The sequence below is a fragment of the Macaca nemestrina genome, chromosome 1 (assembly GCF_043159975.1).
Source record: "Macaca nemestrina isolate mMacNem1 chromosome 1, mMacNem.hap1, whole genome shotgun sequence".
Taxonomy (NCBI): Eukaryota; Metazoa; Chordata; class Mammalia; order Primates; family Cercopithecidae; genus Macaca; species Macaca nemestrina.
In genome coordinates, this window is record NC_092125.1 from 104,801,476 (window position 1) to 104,818,871 (window position 17,396).

Sequence of the window (17,396 nt, forward strand, 5' to 3'; positions counted from 1 at the left end):
CGTCAATCCCTGAAACTCCACCTGCTTATATTTTCCTGTCCTTTGTCTTTTTTTGGGCTTTGGGATCAGTTTTCCGAGCACTCTCGTGCTCCCCCAGGTGGGAAGTCAAAGTTCCTATCTCTGTGAAGAGTGAGATTAAAGGCAGCCGTTTTCCTTTCTTTCTTTTCTTTCTTTCTTTTTGTTTTTTTTGAGACAGAGTTTCGCTCTTGTTGCCCAGGCTAGAGTGCAATGGTGCGATCTCGACTCACCACAACCTCCGCCTCCTGGGTTCAAGTGATTCTCCTGCCTCAGCCTCCCGAGTAGCTGGGATTATAGGCGCCCGCCACCACGCCCGGCTAATTTTTGTATTTTTAGTAGAGAGGGGGGTTTCACCATGTTGACTAGGCTAGCCTCGAACTCCTGACCTCAGATGATCCACCCGTCTCAGCCTCCTTAAGTGCTGGGATTACAGGCGTGAGCCACCGCGCCCGGCCCCATTTTCCTCTTTCTTAACCTCCTCCAAGGGTAGAACTATTTGAAGGGGCTGAACTTAGGGTTTGGCACCAGAGGGAGAGAGACTTGCTGTCAGACTCCCAGCCTCATCTCCTGGCCTTCCCTTCCCAGGACCAACTCCATCCCAGAAGTAGCTCTAGGCCTGCCTATCCATAAGTGGATAGGACCATGGATTTGTTGGTGTGTGGCATGTGGGTGTGACAGGAGCAAGTTTTCTACCAGAAAAACGGTGGTTTGGAGTGGGGGTAGATAATAGTGCCCTTTTTGTTGTTTGATTTTTTTCTTTTTTTTTTAAGGGACAGTTCAGTTGCTGCTTCTCTGTCTCTTCCCCTCCCCCTAACCATAGTTCTTGTCTGGGCATTCCTCCTGGCCCCGTTTGCCCAGCCTTCCCTGCTGGAAACATTCCTGAGGCTTTCGCCATTTCCTGCCACTTCCCACCCCTCTCCCCTCCTCCCAGTTGGGCTGAGAAGCCACATACAGCTTTTTCCCTACACCCAATCACCTTGACTTCCAGTAGGCAATCTCTTTTCTCCCCATGCACATTTCAACAGTCATACTTCTTTCTTTTCTTCCAAACGCCCACACCCGTTGGTCTTTCCCTGGCCCTGGATACTGCAGGCTCCCACAGAACATCATCTCAACAGATGAGGACATCCTAGTGTGTGTTTGTGTGTTTTGGGGGTGTGAGGCTATAGTGGAATCCTTTCCTCATTCTCTCTATGCCCGAGAGCTGGCTGGAAAAGAAGTGATAAAATTCCTTCTCAGGATTGGCTGACAGAGTGACAAGGCTCTTCTGGAATGAGCACTAAGGGGAGATTTAAGAGTTAAGCACAGTATCTAACACACTTTAAGTGTTAATGTTGTTAATCAGGATAATTATCTATCTATATTTTAATCCTCTGAAGTAAATCTAAGGGTAATTCCAAGGTGAGCTTGGGTGAATACGTATTTTTTTTTTTTTTTTTGAGGCAGAGTTTTGCTCTTGTCACCCAGGCTGGAGTGCAATGGCACGATCTCAGCTCACTGCAACCTCCACCTCCTGGGTTCAAGCGATTCTCCTGCCTCAGCCTCCCAAGCTGGGATTACAGGTGCTCACCACCACGCCCAGCTAATTTTTGTAGTTTTAGTAGAGACGGGGTTTCACCATGTTGACCAGGCTGGTCTCAATCTTCTGACTTCAGGTGATCCACCCGCCTCGGCCTCCCAAAGTGCTGGGATTACAGGTGTGAGCCACCTTACCCGGCGGGAATATGTATCTTTAACTTGTTTTTTGTTTTTTGGTCGCTTTCCAGCTTTGCCTATGGCATTCTCCAGAAGAGCAGTGGCAGGAAGCCGTGGGTGGCAGGAATGAGTTTGGGACTGTTCCCTGTGTCCAGCTTCAACCCATCTTCTCCTGACACCCCTTTCTCCTGTGCTTACTTGTTTTTTCTCCTGTTCTTATTGACACAGATGTGTCTTCTGATCTCTCTGTCCCTTCCTGGCCTGTCGTTTCTGCTTCTCTTGGAGAACTGTTTCTTCTACCTCCTCCAGCCAGGCTCCTCCCCTGGTGTGAGGGACACTGTGCTGTTTGGTGGGGCTTAGGGTCCTGTAAGAGGAGGGATATGAATTGGGGTGGTTTGGAGTGGGAGTGGGGACCTGATTGCCTCATTCTCACCCTTGACAGTGTGCTGTGTTAACAAGGCCTGTGGAAAGGGGAGAGGACAGTGCTTGGCTATGAGCCATGGGTCTTGGTGTGGTAGATGGCATACATAGAGAACAAGCCGTGACCAGCATGTCCTCTTGTTCCCCTCTTGCCTGGTAGCTTCCTGATGTACCATCCAGGTTGGACTTTATTCCCCTTTTTTCACCAACTTTGCTTCTCCTCTTGACCCTGCTCTGCATCCATTGGGACCACTTCCTTCCCATCCCCACTTCGCTAGCTCCAGTCCACAGCTGTCGTAGCAGAGGATGCTAATGGCCCAGGCTTACTGTATGGGGTAGTGGTTGGGGGTGGCCTGGGCTGGAGGGTGGGGAATTCGAGTGTCCAACCAGAACAGGAAGGGAAATGCTGAGCTCTGAGATCTCCTCCCTTTTCCACCCGCAGCTGCCTCTGTTTCCTCCCTCATTCCCCTCTACTCTAGCCTGGCTTCCTGCCCCCTTTGGCCTGCCTGTGTCCGGTTTCGAGTGACCCAGACCTCCTATCTCCTTTCTTTCCGTCCAACTCCTCCATGCTTCCCTCCCACCCCCACTTTCCTTCTCCCCAGATTACTAGTTGTTTGTGTAGGGCAGGGGAGAGGAGCTTGGATAGCCCTACCCTCTGCTCCAGTCCGAGGTTGGGGCGGGGTGGGGGCTCAGCCCCTCTGAGCCTGTGAGTCAGCACTGTCCTCGTGATTGGTCTCTCCCTTTAGCTCTCCGCCCCTGGGGAGGAGCCAGGCAGCTCTGGGTCCAGCCTGTTCTCTTCTCAGCCAGAGAAGAGGCTCCACGTTGGGCGGGGATGGGGCCCGAAACTGTCTGGGTCTGAGCTGGGGAGCGGAAGCCACTTGTCCCTCTCCCTCCCCAGGACTTCTGTGACTCCTGGGCCACAGAGGTCCGACCAGGCTAAGGGCCTGGGGATACCCCCTGCCTGGCCCCCTTGCCCAAACTGGCAGGGGGGCCAGGCCGGGCAGCAGCCCCTCTCTCACCTCAGCTATGGATCTCCTGCCCCCCAAGCCCAAGTACAATCCACTCCGGAATGAGTCTCTGTCATCGCTGGAGGAGGGGGCTTCAGGGTCCACCCCCCCGGAGGAGCTGCCTTCCCCATCAGCTTCATCCCTGGGGCCCATCCTGCCTCCTCTGCCTGGGGACGATAGTCCCACTACTCTGTGCTCCTTCTTCCCCCGGATGAGCAACCTGAGGCTGGCCAACCCGGCTGGGGGGCGCCCAGGGTCTAAGGGGGAGCCAGGAAGGGCAGCCGATGATGGGGAGGGGATTGTAGGGGCAGCCATGCCAGACTCAGGCCCCCTACCCCTCCTCCAGGACATGAACAAGCTGAGTGGAGGCGGCGGGCGCAGGACTCGGGTGGAAGGGGGCCAGCTGGGGGGCGAGGAGTGGACCCGCCACGGGAGCTTTGTCAATAAGCCCACGCGGGGCTGGCTGCATCCCAACGACAAAGTCATGGGACCCGGGGTTTCCTACTTGGTTCGGGTGAGTGAACATCCTCCTTTCCATTGCCTCCCAGACCCCTCCAGTTCTTCTGCTCACTCCAGCTTGGCTGGAATTCTTTTTTCCTGCTGTTCCCCAACAACCCTGTTTCAGTGTTCTATTTCCTAAACCTTTCCCATCCCTTCCCCAATTCTGTAGCCCTTTCCCTTCCAGCTCTGCCTGGGCCCCCTTCCTTCTTTTGACTCCCCTACCCCCACCCTGCCATGCTTAGCACAATGCCCAGCATGGCAGAAGCTCTTAATAAGTGCTGGAAGGAGTGACTTCTTGATCCTTTCCTCCATTCTCCTCCCGCTTTCTGGAGTTGTTGCTCCATCCCAGTCAGTGCCTGTCAGTCCCCTCCAAACTCTCTCCCCAGTGCGTGAGGTCCTTCTAGCCTGCCTTTTCTTTCTCTGCTCATTCCCTGTTGTCTTTCACCTTGGTTGTGGGATGTAGACACGGGAAGAGGGCAGAACTTCTTCCTCTTTACTTCTCTTAGGGACCATATGGGCAAAGTCCTAGGGCCCTTTGTGAAGGGACTGGGGTCAGGGAGCGGCTGACCTGCTGTCCTCTCCTCCCTCCCCTTAGTACATGGGCTGTGTGGAGGTCCTTCAGTCAATGCGTGCCCTGGACTTCAACACCCGGACTCAGGTTACCAGGTTAGTGGGGAGGGAGTGGACTGTGGGAGTCCTGGGATTAGTGAAGCCATGGGAAAGGGCGGAGGGGAGTGGGTCACTTGGGTGCTGCTGGTTGGGGCTGATCTTTGGGTAGTAAAGGGGATTGAGAGAAAGCTGGGATAGTGATTCTGCCTCTTACTGAAAGGAGGCCCCTCTGGCCCGGATCCTCCTTACCTGTCCAGCCTTGGGAGTTGTGGGGAAGGTAGCAGAAGCAGCTGGCAGGTGGAGCTGGAGTAGCAAATGGGGGTAGATGGAAGGTTGCTGCTGCCTTTGGGAAGGGAATGGGACATTTGGTAGCTGGAAGGGGGTGGGGCTATACCCATTGAGGCCCTAACCCAATCAGCCAGGAAGCGGCCTCTCAGTGTCATCAAATATTAAAGGCCCTTAATTCAATCCACCACGACAAAGAGCCTGGAGTGCCCTGGGAGTCTGGCCTGGCTTTCCCCTCCCCCAGCTCTGTGGCAGCCCCAGTTGAGTGGGAGGCAGGCAGGCAGGCACTGGGTCTGAGTACCCCTCTTTCCCCAGGGAGGCCATCAGTCTGGTGTGTGAGGCTGTGCCGGGTGCTAAGGGGGCGACAAGGAGGAGAAAGGTACTTGGGGTCCTTGGGGATAGGGATGCTGCTGGGAAATGTGGAGGGACAGTGAGGAGGCAAGTGTGGGGCATGTGGGGAGAGGGCCAGGAGACAAGAGTATGGTTTGTCTGTGCTGGGAACCCTCACCTTCTAAGACCCTGGGCCCTACCTTAGCCCTGTAGCCGCCCGCTCAGCTCTATCCTGGGGAGGAGTAACCTGAAATTTGCTGGAATGCCAATCACTCTCACCGTCTCCACCAGCAGCCTCAACCTCATGGCCGCAGACTGCAAACAGGTTGGTGGAGGTGGGCAGGTGGACCAGAAACACCGATGGGGGTGCTAAGGGGAGATCTAGTTAGGAGGCCAAAAACTAGGAAGAGGGCTTGAGAGCAGAAGACCAGTAGGGAAGGAGGAAATGAGGATATGGGATAAGGAACCCAGAGAATGAGACTGGGGCACCAGGGTTCTGGGCCCTGAGGCTGCCTGACACATGGCATTCCCTTCCTTCTCCATCCCCTCCCCTAATTCACAGATCATCGCCAACCACCACATGCAATCTATCTCATTTGCATCCGGCGGGGATCCGGTGAGTTGGGGAACAGAGCAAAGGTGGTGGGAGAAGAGCAAGGGGCTAGTGATTGGGAAGACATTGATTAGAGAAGTGGGGGTGCTAGGACTGTGGGGATATCTGAAAAGGACTGGGTTTTAGGGGTCAGGAGTAAAGTGGAACTGTAAAATTTTCTGACCTTCCTCCCCAGGACACAGCCGAGTATGTCGCCTACGTTGCCAAAGACCCTGTGAATCAGAGAGGTGAGGCATGGTGGGGAGCACTGGGTGGGTCTGGCTGTTTGAGGTGAGTAGGACCTGGGGTCATTTGTACCCACTCTAAGTAGATCTAAGTGGGGGTTCCTGCCGAGGAAGATGAGGGCCCCTGTCTGTGCCTCCTCCCAGTGGGCTCAACTCACTGACAGCCTCTGCTGTGCCCTCAGCCTGCCACATTCTGGAGTGTCCCGAAGGGCTTGCCCAGGATGTCATCAGCACCATTGGCCAGGCCTTTGAGTTGCGCTTCAAACAATACCTCAGGAACCCACCCAAACTGGTCACCCCTCATGACAGGTGAGCAAGTGGGGAGAGTGTGGAGCAGCTTTTGAGACCAAGATTGGGAAAGGAGGGCTGTTCTTCCCACACTTGAGCTGAGAGGTTCAGGGAGGGAATAACCTGTGTGCCTCTGCTTCCCACTTCCTGCTATTCTTCTGTTTCCTGTGGCCCAGGAGGAAAGGCTTTTGAGGCCCTGCTTGCTGCAGGGCCAGCTTTTCTTGTTTGCTCATGGTGGAGCTGTAGTCCGGGGCCTCCAAGTTACATCTCTCTCTGGCTAGGTGGGATTTTCTATTCCCATTCCTCTTTCTTGCTCATTTCTCTGCTTGGCATTCTGTGTTTTCCTGCCTCTAGAAGCCATCAAGACTTTGGGTTTGGGAGGATATCTCTTTTCCCTGAGATTACAATCTTTCCCACCTCAGGCCTTGAGGGATAAGCAGTGGAGCCAGTAGGGATTGAATATTTAGGAGAGGTAAAATCTGGAGCTGGAGCGCCTCCCTGCTGACGCTGACACACACGCGCGCGCGCACACACACACACACACACACACACACACACACACACCCCATAGTGCTTCTGGAGCTGGAGCGCCTCCCTGCTGACGCTGACACACACACACGCGCGCGCGCACACACACACACACACACCCCATAGTGCTTCTGGAGCTGGAGCGCCTCCCTGCTGACGCTGACACACGCGCGCACACACACACACACACACACACACACACACCCCACCCCCCCCCCCCAGTGCTTCCCTTCCTTGTTGGGAGAGAGCACAGAGATCAAGAGCAAAAGCATTACTTACTTATTTTGAGACAGAGCCTTGCTCTGTAGCCCAGGCTGGAGTTCAGTGGTGCAATCACAGCTCAATGTAGCCTTCATACCCTGGGCTTGAGTGATCCTCCCACCTTAGCCTCCTGAGTAGATGGGACCACAGGTGCATGCCACCACACGTGGCTGAGTAGTAATATTTTTATTTTGGTAGAGATAAGGTCTTGTTATGTTGCCCTGGCTGGTCTTGAACTCCTAGGCTCAAACAGCCCTCCCTCCTTGGCCTCTGAAAGTGTTGGGATTATAGGCGTGAGCCATTGCACCTGGCCAAGGGGGACGAGCTTTAAAGTCAAACCTGAATTTAAATCTGAGCTTAGCCGCCTTTTAGTTGTGAGACCTTGGGCAAATCTTTTCACCTCTGACCCTCATTTTCCTCATATGTAAAACTGGGGAAGGAAACAATACCTACCTTATGGGGTTGCCAGGAGAATGAAATGATTATGTATATAAAACACTCAGCCTCAGGCCTAATCCACAGTAAATACCCAATAGATGGCTGCTGTTCTATTCCCTCCTCCCCTCCTCCTGCCCACCACACATTTACAGCTACACCTTCACTGTCCTGTCCCTCAGGATGGCTGGCTTTGATGGCTCAGCGTGGGATGAGGAGGAGGAAGAGCCACCTGACCATCAGTACTATAATGACTTCCCGGGGAAGGAACCCCCCCTGGGGGGGGTGGTAGACATGAGGCTTCGGGAAGGAGCTGCTCCAGGGGCTGCTCGATCCACTGCACCCAGTGCCCAGACCCCTAGCCACTTGGGAGCTACACTGGTAAGTTGCTTGGATGGAGGTGGGCTGGGCCTAGGGTGGGAGTGGTTGTTTGGGGCTTCTGGTCTCACCTTATTTTTATCCCTGCAGCCTGTAGGACAGCCTGTTGGGGGAGATCCAGAAGTCCGAAAACAGATGCCACCTCCACCACCCTGTCCAGGTATGAAGGGAGCTGAGATGGACAGAGCCAGGGAGTGTTGGAGGCAGGGCTGGGGATCACTGTAGAACCTCTCTTTCCTCAGCAGGCAGAGAGCTCTTTGACGATCCCTCCTATGTCAACGTCCAGAACCTAGACAAGGTCCGGCAAGCAGTGGGTGGTGCTGGGCTCCCCAATCCTGCTGTCAATGGCAGTGCACCCCGTGACCTGTTTGATATGAGTGAGTGCTTGTCTTTCCTCTCTGCATCTCCACCTTTCTACTTGGTTCTGGCCCTTATCCTGCCTATCTGCTCTTTCCTTCCTGACTTCCCTTCCCTGAAGTCTGGGTCTTGGGTGTGTGTTGTGCCTGCTACTTTCCCTCACCCTCTGTCTACACTTCCAGAGCCCTTTGAAGATGCTCTTCGGGTGCCTCCACCTCCCCAGTCAGTGTCCATGGCCGAGCAGCTCCGAGGGGAGCCCTGGTTCCATGGGAAGCTGAGTCGGCGGGAGGCTGAGGCACTGCTGCAGCTCAACGGGGACTTCCTGGTGCGGGAGAGCACGACCACACCTGGCCAGTATGTGCTCACTGGCTTGCAGAGTGGGCAGCCCAAGCATCTGCTACTGGTGGACCCTGAGGGTGTGGTAAGTGTGGCAGAGGTGTGGGTGAGGGGTGGCAGAAAGGAAGGTACAGTACCCTACAGTGTATCCCTGTTCCTTCCCTCATTGCTTTCTAGACATTCCCGCTAGGCAGCTCTCTGTGGGCCTCTCTTGCTCTTTAGGGTGTCTGGCATCTTCCTCCAGGGGCTCATCCCTTAGCCTGAACTGTGTTCTTTATAGTCCTGGCACTATAGGGCTGGGCGTGGTGGCCCACACCTGTAATCCCAGCACTTTGGGAAGCTGAGGCAGGTGAATCACCTGAGGTCAGGAGTTTGAGACCAGCCTGACCAATATGGTGAAACCCCATCTCTGCTAAAAATATAAAAATAAGCTGGGTGTGGTGGTGGGCACCTGTAGTCCCAACTACTCAGGAGGTTGAGGCAGGAGAATTGCTTGAACCCAGGAGGCAGAGGTTGCAATGAGCTGAGATCGCACCACTGCACTCCAGCCTGGGTGACAGAGTGAGATTGTCTAAAAAAACAAAACAAAACAAATACAGTCCTGGCCCGTCCTCAAATCCCCAAGCCTTATCAGAGCTAGAAGGCAGTCATCTCATCTGTGCCCATTTTTACAAATAAGGAAACCACCCCGAAGAGGTTGTGAGGCCCAATGTCACATGGTTAAAGGCTAGACACTGCAAGTTTCCTTTCGTAAGAAGATCCAAGGGCTTCTCCAGCTCCTCAGACTCAGGAGTCAGACCACTGTGCTTTCTCTTATCTGCACTGCCTCACTGTTCTTCAAAACTTTCCTTGTTTAGCCAGGTGTGGTGGCTCATGCCTGTAATCGCAAGATTTTGGGAAGCTGAGGTGGGAGGATTGCTTGAGGCCAGGAGTTCTAGACCAGCCTAGGCAACATAGCAAGACCTTATCTCTAGAAAAATAAAAAAAAACAAAAAATTAGTCAGGAATGGTGACACATGCCTGTAGTCCTACCTACCCAGGAGGCTGAGGCCTGATGATTGCTTGAGCCCAGGAGTTTGAGGTTACAGTGGGCCATGACTGCACCATTGCACTCTAGCCTGGGTGACAGAGACCCTGTCTAGAAACAAACAAACTTTTGTCTGTTTGCTACAGCAATCTCAGCCTCCTTTCCTCTTTTTCTTTTCTTTTTTTTTTGAGATAGGGTTTTGCTTTGTCACCCAGGCTGGGGTGTGGTGGCACACCCGGCTAATTTTTGTATTTTTGTTGTTGTTGTTGAGATGGGGTTTCGCCATGTTGCTCAAGCTGTTCTTGAACTCCTGGGCTCAAGTGATCCGCCTCCCTTAGCCTCCCAGAGTGCTGGGATTGCAGGCATGAGCCACCATGCCCAGCCTCCACATCTTTTTTTGCACTGAGTATACTCTTCTGAGACATGCCAACTTTTTCCATGTCAAGAAAAGGGTATATAGCTCTCAGCTTCACTCTTTCAGGGCTGATGTCACCTTTGCCTTTTCCCACTTCACTGACCTGTCTATTCCTGCAACTGTCTCTTTCTAGAGAAACCTCAATGATCAGGACTGATCATAGGCCACACTCTCCCCTACCATTTTTTTCTCCTTCTTCAAGCCTCTTGTCTGTTTTACCCTCTTCCACCTTGGAGGCTGAGGTCTTATTTGACTCTTCACCTGAATTGACCTTCTTCCTTCCCACCCTCCCAGGTTCGGACTAAGGATCACCGCTTTGAGAGTGTCAGTCACCTCATCAGCTACCATATGGACAATCACTTGCCCATCATCTCTGCGGGCAGCGAACTGTGTCTACAGCAACCTGTGGAGCGGAAACTGTGATCTGCCCCAGAGCTCTCTTCCAGAAGATGCCCTCCAATCCCTTCCACCCTATTCCCTAACTCTTGGGACCTCATTTGGGAGTGTTCTGTGGGCTTGGCCTTGTGTCAGAGCTGGGAGTAGTGTGGACTCTGGGTTTCATATCCAGCTGAGTGAGGGTTTGAGGGTTTGAGTCAGAAGCCTGGGGGAGAATCCTGCCTCTCCCCAAACATTGATCACCAAAGTATTAATGTACAGAGTGGCCCTTCACCTGGGCCTTTCCTGTGCCAACCTGATGCCCCTTCCCCAAGAAAGTGAGTGGTTGTCATGGAAAATGTCCTGTGGTGACAGGCCCAGTGGAACAGTCACCCTTTTGGGCAAGGGGGAACAAATCACACTTCTGGGCTTCAGGGTATCCCAGACCCTTCTCAACACCCCCACCCCACCATGTTTAAACTTTGTGCCTTTGACCATCTCTTAGGTCTGATGATATTTTATGCAGAGTTCTTGGGCCCCTGAGTTCAATGACAGGGATGCCAACACCTTCTTGGCTTCTGGGACCTGTCTTCTTGCTCAGCACTCTTTCCGGTTTGGGTTGGGATAACAGAGGCAGGAGTGGCAGCTGTCCCCTCTCCCTGGGGATATGCAACCCTTAGAGATTGCCCCAGAGCCCCCCTCCCGGCCAGGGGGGAGATGGATCCCTCCCTTGCTCAGTGCCTCCTGGCCGGGGCCCCTCACCCCAAGGGGTCTGTATATACATTTCATAAGGCCTGCCCTCCCATGTTGCATGCCTATTGTACTCTACAGCCAAAGTGTAGCCCTTCCTGGAGCCTCTGCCCTGCCTCCCTTTCTGGCAGGGTGGGGTAGGGGTGACTGAATTTGGGCCTCTTGTACAGCTCACTCTCCCAGGTGGATTTTGTGGAGGTGGGAAAAAGGGCATTGAGACTCTTAAAGCAGTAGACAATCCCCAAATACCATCTGTAGAGTTGGAACTGCATTCTTTTAAAGTTTTATATGCATATATTTTAGGGCTGTAGACTTACTTTCCTATTTTGTTTTCCATGGCTTATTCTCGAGCACAAAATGGTAATCAATTATTACATTTATACATCACCTTTTTGACTTTTCCAAGCCCTTTTACAGCTGTTGGCATTTTCCTCGCCCAGGCCTGTGAGGTAACTGGGATCGCACCTTTTATACCAGACCTGAGGCAGATGAAATTTATTTCCATCTAGGACTAGAAAAACTTGGGTCTCTTACCGCGAGACTGAGAGGCAGAAGTCAGCTCGAATGCCTGTCAGTTTCATGGAGGGGAAACGCAAAACCTGCAGTTCCTGAGTACCTTCTACAGGCCCGGCCCAGCCTGGGCCCCTCTTTTGGCCTTGTGGATAAGGGACAGTTGACCGTTTTCATCCTGGACTCCTTTTGCTGTTGTTTGGATGTTTCCACGGGTCTCACTTATACCAAAGGGAAAACTCTTCATTAAAGTCCGTATTTCTTCTACCTCTGCCTCTTCATCCTGGGAAGCCTATTGTGTACGCCGCGGGCCCTTAGCTGCACAGCGGGGAGGCGGGAGGTCGCGGCCGCCGAGGGAAGCTGGGGGGTCTGCGGAGTTTGGGCGCGGCAGAGTGGGGCGTGTCGCGCCACCGTCCCCATGAAGATGTTGTGTCCGGGGGGCGGGGGCTGGCTCCGGGTGCGTCCAGGCAAGAACCGGGACTCCCCGGCGCCGCAAAGCTGGCCCCCGGGACTACCTAGACCTCCCAGGCGCGCCCTCGGCTCGCGCGCGCCCCTCCGCGGTAGCTCCACCGCCCGGGATGGTACGGTCCGGCAGCAGGGCCGCGCGCCGCCGCCCCTCGATGAGCTGGTGTGGGCCGCCGCTAGCGGAAACGACCCTCTCCACTCGCGTGGTGCAGTGGTAAGCCTCCCCCCTCGCCTGCCGCCTGTTTTCTGGCGTGGGGTCTCGTCCGGTCCTTGCTCCCCCTCCCCGCCGCGCTTAGTGGTGGTGGCCGCGCCGAGTTCCGGTTCCGGTTGCTGCAGCCGCTGGCTGGCGGCGAGTCTGGAGAGAGCGCGCAGTTCGCGCCGCGGCTGGGCGCTTCCCTGTCGTCCCACTTTGTGGTTGCTGCAGCTTGGGGGCCTGTGCTGCCCCTGACTCCCCTTCTGGGCGATGGTGCAGCCCGAGGGCGCCTCCATCCCCCGCCGCCGCCGCTAACCCCGGTCCCTCACTCCATGGCCGCCTCGGCGCCGCCCCCACCGGACAAGCTGGAGGGAGGTGGCGGCCCCGCACCGCCCCCTGCGCCGCCCAGCACCGGGAGGAAGCAGGGCAAGGCCGGTGAGAGCGCTGCGAGGAGCGGGGGCTGAAGAAGCCTAGGACTTGGGAACCTCAGAGGGGAGGGATGGTGGGAGGGGGGCGTTTCACAGGCTGAAGGGCTTGAAGGGAGGCTCAGGTGAAAAGGATGGGTGGGTGTAATCCTCCAGGAGTTGGGGGCAGGTGTCACACATTGAGGACGCTAGAGTTTGGAGCGACATGGAATTCAGTAGTCACTTGGAGCTTGAGGATATCGAAAGATGGGATATCTCTCATTTAAAGGAAGACATAGCTGAGAGTATGATCATCTTCACGATCTATTTTTCATATTGCACCCCTTGTTAGCATTTGTTGAATAAATAAGCAAGTATGTATTGACGTTAAAGGAGTTCCTCAGAGCATGGCTGAGAGAAAAGAGGTTGGGGAAACCTCAGGGAAACTTGTCTGCGTCTTTCTTTTGCCGCTCTTCCAGGTCTGCAAATGAAGAGCCCAGAAAAGAAGCGAAGGAAGTCAAATACTCAGGTGAATGGTGGTTGGTGGTGGGGGTGGTTCCCGGCAGCCCCTTGGCGGCACACTGTCTACTCTGCCATTCCAGTATCTGTTTGTATCTTGCATCAGCTGCAGGGAGGAGAGAGAAAACTGGCTTTCTTGCTTTGTTTCTTGTTCTTTCCCTGAACCTTATAACAAATTTAGGGGAAAGTATTCTCTCCTTAGAGATGATTCGACCAAAGTTCTTACCACGCAGGGTTCCAGTCTCCTTCATGTTTCCTGTCCTGGTTTCCTCATGATGATAACGTAACACCTTCCACTTACTGAGCCTTTTTTTAGTGCCAGGGATTGTGCTAACATGCTTTAACAGTTTGGGGGAGATAGGCATTATCCCTATTTTACGACGAGAAATCTGGGGGTTAAAAATGTTAAATACGTGCTCCACAGTCTTGAGGTTGTTTTTCACGGTCAGAGCTGGGATTCCATTCTAGTTCTGCCCGTTTTTAAAACACAGTTACTGCACTATACTGGTTCCACTCTCCACCCTCTTTCTCTTGGTTTTTTTTTTTTTTTTTTTTTTGTAGTAACAGAGTCTTGCTGTGTTGCCTAGGCTGGGCTCAAACTCCTGGGCTCAAGGGATCCTCCTGCCTCGGCTTCCCAAAGTGTTAGCATTACAGGTGTGAACCACTGTGCCCGGCCTGTGGTCCATATATTTTTTTATTTTTTATTTTTTTTGAGACGGAGTCTTGCTCTGTCGCCCAGGCTGGAGTGCAGTGGCCAGATCTCGGCTCACTGCAAGCTCTGCCTCCCAGGTTCACACCATTCCCCTGCCTCAGCCTCCCGAGTAGCTGGTACTACAGGCGCCCACCAACACACCTGGCTAATTTTTTTGTATTTTTGGTAGGGACGGGTTTTCACCGTATTAGCTAGGATGGTCTTAATCTCCTGACCTTGTGATCTGCCCGCCTCGACCTCCCAAAGTGCTGGGATTAGAGGCGTCAGCCACTGTGCCTGGCCTGTGGTCCATATTGATTTTAGGCCTGAGCTGCCCAGTATCAGCCTCCAAAATGTGTATTGTGTTGGTAGTGCTCTCTTGGTTTAGTTCTGTGTTTCCCTCCATGACCCTCTTTCCCTCAACTGTTTCTCACTAGGGCCCTGCATACTCACATCTGACGGAGTTTGCACCACCCCCGACTCCCATGGTGGATCACCTGGTTGCGTCCAACCCTTTTGAAGATGACTTCGGAGCCCCCAAGGTGGGGGGTGCAGCCCCTCCATTCCTTGGCAGTCCTGTGCCCTTTGGAGGCTTCCGCGTGCAGGGGGGCATGGCGGGCCAGGTACCCCCAGGCTATGGCACTGGAGTTGGAGGGGGCCCCCAGCCACTTCGTCGACAGCCACCCCCCTTCCCTCCCAATCCTATGGGCCCTGCTTTCAACATGCCCCCCCAGGGCCCTGGCTACCCACCCCCAGGCAACATGAATTTTCCCAGCCAACCCTTCAACCAGCCTCTAGGTCAAAACTTTAGTCCTCCCAGCGGGCAGATGATGCCGGGCCCAGTTGGGGGATTTGGTCCCATGATCTCACCCACCATGGGACAGCCTCCCAGAGCAGAGTTGGGCCCACCTTCTCTGTCCCAACGATTTGCTCAGCCAGGGGCTCCTTTTGGCCCTTCTCTCCAGAGACCTGGTCAGGGGCTTCCCAGCCTGCCACCTAACACAAGTCCCTTTCCTGGTCCAGACCCTGGCTTTCCTGGCCCTGGTGGTGAGGATGGGGGGAAGCCCTTGAATCCACCTGCCCCTACTGCTTTTCCCCAGGAACCCCACTCAGGCTCCCCAGCTGCTGCTGTTAATGGGAACCAGCCCAGTTTCCCCCCAAACAGTAGTGGGCGGGGTGGGGGCACTCCAGATGCCAACAGCTTGGCACCCCCTGGCAAGGCAGGTGGGGGCTCTGGGCCCCAGCCTCCCCCAGGCTTGGTGTACCCATGTGGTGCCTGTCGGAGTGAGGTGAATGATGACCAGGATGCCATTCTGTGTGAGGCTTCCTGCCAGAAGTGGTTCCACCGTGAGTGCACAGGCATGACTGAGAGCGCCTATGGGCTACTGACCACTGAAGCTTCTGCTGTCTGGGCCTGCGATCTCTGCCTCAAGACCAAGGAGATCCAGTCTGTCTACATCCGCGAGGGCATGGGGCAGCTGGTGGCTGCTAACGATGGGTGATGCTGGCGAAGTGGCCCAGGGAAGTGCACATGTCTCTCCCTGCTCTTCCAGGGTGATTTTTTTGATGTCTGGCTCTTGGTCCTTGTTTCCACTGGTTTTCCATCCCCATGGGGCAGAAACAGTTGCTCCTGGGAGCAGAAAAGGAATTGAGGTGGGCAGGCAGAAGAGCCTGGATTGCTCACTTTTTTGGGAAGCTTACATGTTGAGATCTACAGAGATCCAGGAAACCAAAGCCCTGCTGAGCAGAGCCATTTTGTGGCTATTTCTGGAGGCCCAGGAGTGTGGCTGCAAGAGAAGAGGGGCTGGAGGAAGATCCGGAGGGCAGGGGTGTTCCCTCTGCTGATGATGGATGCCCCTAACACCTGTGCCTAACACCCCTACCGAGCCCCACAGCTCCAGCCTTAGTTTTTGGAGTCAAGTGTTAAAGGTTTCTGGCCAGAGGAATTGGGGTCTTGCCATCCCTGCAATAGCCCTTTTATGGGCTCTGGGAGACAGCTTTAGGGAATAAATGGGGGTTTTCCCCTTTTTCTACCCACTCCTTTGCTTCTTCCAAGGCTTACCCAACCCCTCCCCTCTCAGAGAACCAAATAGCCTGAAGAAGCAGGAGAGTTCCTGGTTATGGCAGTTTCTTGGTGATTGGGGCTTCAAGACAGTAGGTGAGAGATGCTGTCAGGACATACCTTCCTCATACCAAAGTCACTGGTCCTTTCTCAGCCTCTCTTATGCTTTTCTCCTAATGACCATATTTTTGCCAAAAATTGGGATATGTTATCTGACAGACCAGAATATTTGAAGTTTGGGCTGTCCTGAAAGTCTGGATTTTGGTGGTACCCTCCTCCCCCAGCCCATCTGTTGCACATTATACTCCGTGTGTTCTTCAACTTTCGGTGCCCTTATTCCCCTGCCTTCCTGGCTTGATTGAAGGAAAGCTTGAAAAGGCGCAGAGCCCTTATACCTCATTTCTTCCCTGATAAAAGGATCCAGGTGAGGTCCTGTCACAGCCTGTGGGTAGGGGATGTGGCGGGATCCTCATTGCCATGGTACTCAAAGGCAGAAGAGCCTGGAGTTTGTTGCTTCTCTGCTATTCTTTCATATCTTGGGCCTGGTGATTAGCAATTCTCATTCCTCTCAGCCAAAGGCCTGCACTGGGTTTTATTTGTCCTTTTTTATTTTTTAAGCACTGCCTGCCAGAGACGGGCCTGGGGCCTGATGAGGACCTTAGCGCTGCTCATTCTCCTTTTTGGTTCATGCACACATTCCTCTGTGCGTGGGGAAAGCGGGCCCTCCTCAGAGAAGTCAGGGGTTCCCCGGCTCGAGGTATAGTGGCAAAGACCTAGTGGTCCCCTACCCCCACATCTCTCAGTTCCTGGCATGAGGAGAGAAGACCTTGCTCTGGTGGAGCTGACAACCTTTGAGGCCGGGAGGAGAGCGCAGCCTCTGGGCATCGTTCCCAGTGTCCCCCACACTAAAACGGTGTAGATGGCAACCCCCCCCCCCGCCCGCCACCCCGCTGCTCACCTCTTGTGTTTGTGGTTCTGTTTGCCCCATTTATCTGTTGCTATTTTTGTGTTGTCTTCCCCCGCTCCGCATTTTGTAAAATGGCTCCTGGGGGAGTGTCTTTGCTGGATCTGCTCCCTCTCGCCCTCTCACTCCACTACTTTTTGGAAGAAAGTGATGGCAGAATGCGGTGGTGGTGGGGGGTCTTTTGTACTGTTGGATTAATAAAATGACTAAAATCCCAGACAAGGACTCCTTGCTGTTGCTGTGTGAAAAGGCTGGAATGAGCCACTGTCACTGCTGGGTAGGGTGCTTAGAGGTTGAGGATATGTATACTCCCCAGGGTCCCTGGGAGTGGGAATGGCAGATCTGGCCCCTGAACTGACCCTGGTATAAGCTGCTGAGCCAAGGGAGGCCTGTGTTTCCCCGCCCATCCCCCTGTGTCTCAGTTGTGAGAAACTGAGTTTCCTTTCTGAGCATATTCCTGGTCCAGGCCTGGAGCCAGGAGGATTTGGCACCAAAGCCTCTGGAAGACAAGTGCTTGAGCTCTTCTGGGTTTAGCACCCCACCCACCTCCCAGTTGTTTGGGTTAGGGAGCAAGTGTAGCTCTAAGGGTGAGGGGAGGGGCTACTCCTGTTACAGCAAATTTCATTTTGGGATGTTTTTCAGATCGTTCCCGTCCCCCAATAGTTCTTTTAAAAGCAGCCATGGCATCTTTTAAGCAGTCTGTGCTGGAGCAGATTGGGGAGAACGGCAGGAGGGC

The 17,396-nt window shown here is 54.0% G+C and overlaps 2 protein-coding genes across 5 annotated transcripts; both read left to right on the forward strand.

The window, feature by feature from the left end:
• Positions 1 to 1,742: 1,742 nt before the first annotated feature.
• LOC105497981 (SHC adaptor protein 1) lies at positions 1,743 to 11,629 on the forward strand. Of its 2 annotated transcripts, none has more exons than XM_011769635.3 (12): positions 1,743 to 3,654; positions 4,237 to 4,307; positions 4,851 to 4,914; positions 5,071 to 5,190; positions 5,428 to 5,481; positions 5,654 to 5,705; positions 5,885 to 6,011; positions 7,397 to 7,595; positions 7,683 to 7,752; positions 7,838 to 7,969; positions 8,132 to 8,370; positions 10,022 to 11,629. In XM_011769635.3, exons 1-12 carry the CDS (start codon positions 3,160 to 3,162, stop codon positions 10,148 to 10,150), a joined length of 1,752 nt encoding a protein of 583 aa, XP_011767937.1. In that variant the 5' UTR covers positions 1,743 to 3,159; the 3' UTR covers positions 10,151 to 11,629. The 2 variants fall into 2 exon arrangements, with proteins under 2 accessions (XP_011767937.1, XP_011767936.1); XM_011769634.3 differs by having other exon boundaries at positions 1,745 to 3,654; positions 7,835 to 7,969.
• A 314-nt stretch (positions 11,630 to 11,943) lies between these two features.
• LOC105497984 (pygopus family PHD finger 2) lies at positions 11,944 to 16,882 on the forward strand. Of its 3 annotated transcripts, none has more exons than XM_011769641.2 (3): positions 11,944 to 12,041; positions 12,904 to 12,953; positions 14,072 to 16,882. In XM_011769641.2, exons 2-3 carry the CDS (start codon positions 12,912 to 12,914, stop codon positions 15,134 to 15,136), a joined length of 1,107 nt encoding a protein of 368 aa, XP_011767943.1. In that variant the 5' UTR covers positions 11,944 to 12,041; positions 12,904 to 12,911; the 3' UTR covers positions 15,137 to 16,882. The 3 variants fall into 3 exon arrangements, with proteins under 3 accessions (XP_011767943.1, XP_011767940.1, XP_011767941.1); XM_011769638.2 differs by lacking the exon at positions 11,944 to 12,041 and adding an exon at positions 12,146 to 12,455; XM_011769639.3 differs by lacking the exon at positions 11,944 to 12,041 and adding an exon at positions 12,481 to 12,729.
• The last annotated feature ends 514 nt before the right edge of the window (positions 16,883 to 17,396 follow it).

Coding starts and splice junctions, on each gene's coding strand:
- LOC105497981 (XM_011769634.3), top strand. CDS start 3,160: ATGGATCTCCTGCCCCCCAAGCCCAAGTACAATCCACTCCGGAATGAG. Junction 4,308..4,850: donor ACCCGGACTCAGGTTACCAG/GTTAGTGGGGAG, acceptor CTCTTTCCCCAG/GGAGGCCATCAGTCTGGTGT. Junction 5,706..5,884: donor AGACCCTGTGAATCAGAGAG/GTGAGGCATGGT, acceptor CTGTGCCCTCAG/CCTGCCACATTCTGGAGTGT.
- LOC105497984 (XM_011769638.2), top strand. CDS start 12,353: ATGGCCGCCTCGGCGCCGCCCCCACCGGACAAGCTGGAGGGAGGTGGC. Junction 12,456..12,903: donor GAGGAAGCAGGGCAAGGCCG/GTGAGAGCGCTG, acceptor CCGCTCTTCCAG/GTCTGCAAATGAAGAGCCCA. Junction 12,954..14,071: donor GAAGGAAGTCAAATACTCAG/GTGAATGGTGGT, acceptor GTTTCTCACTAG/GGCCCTGCATACTCACATCT.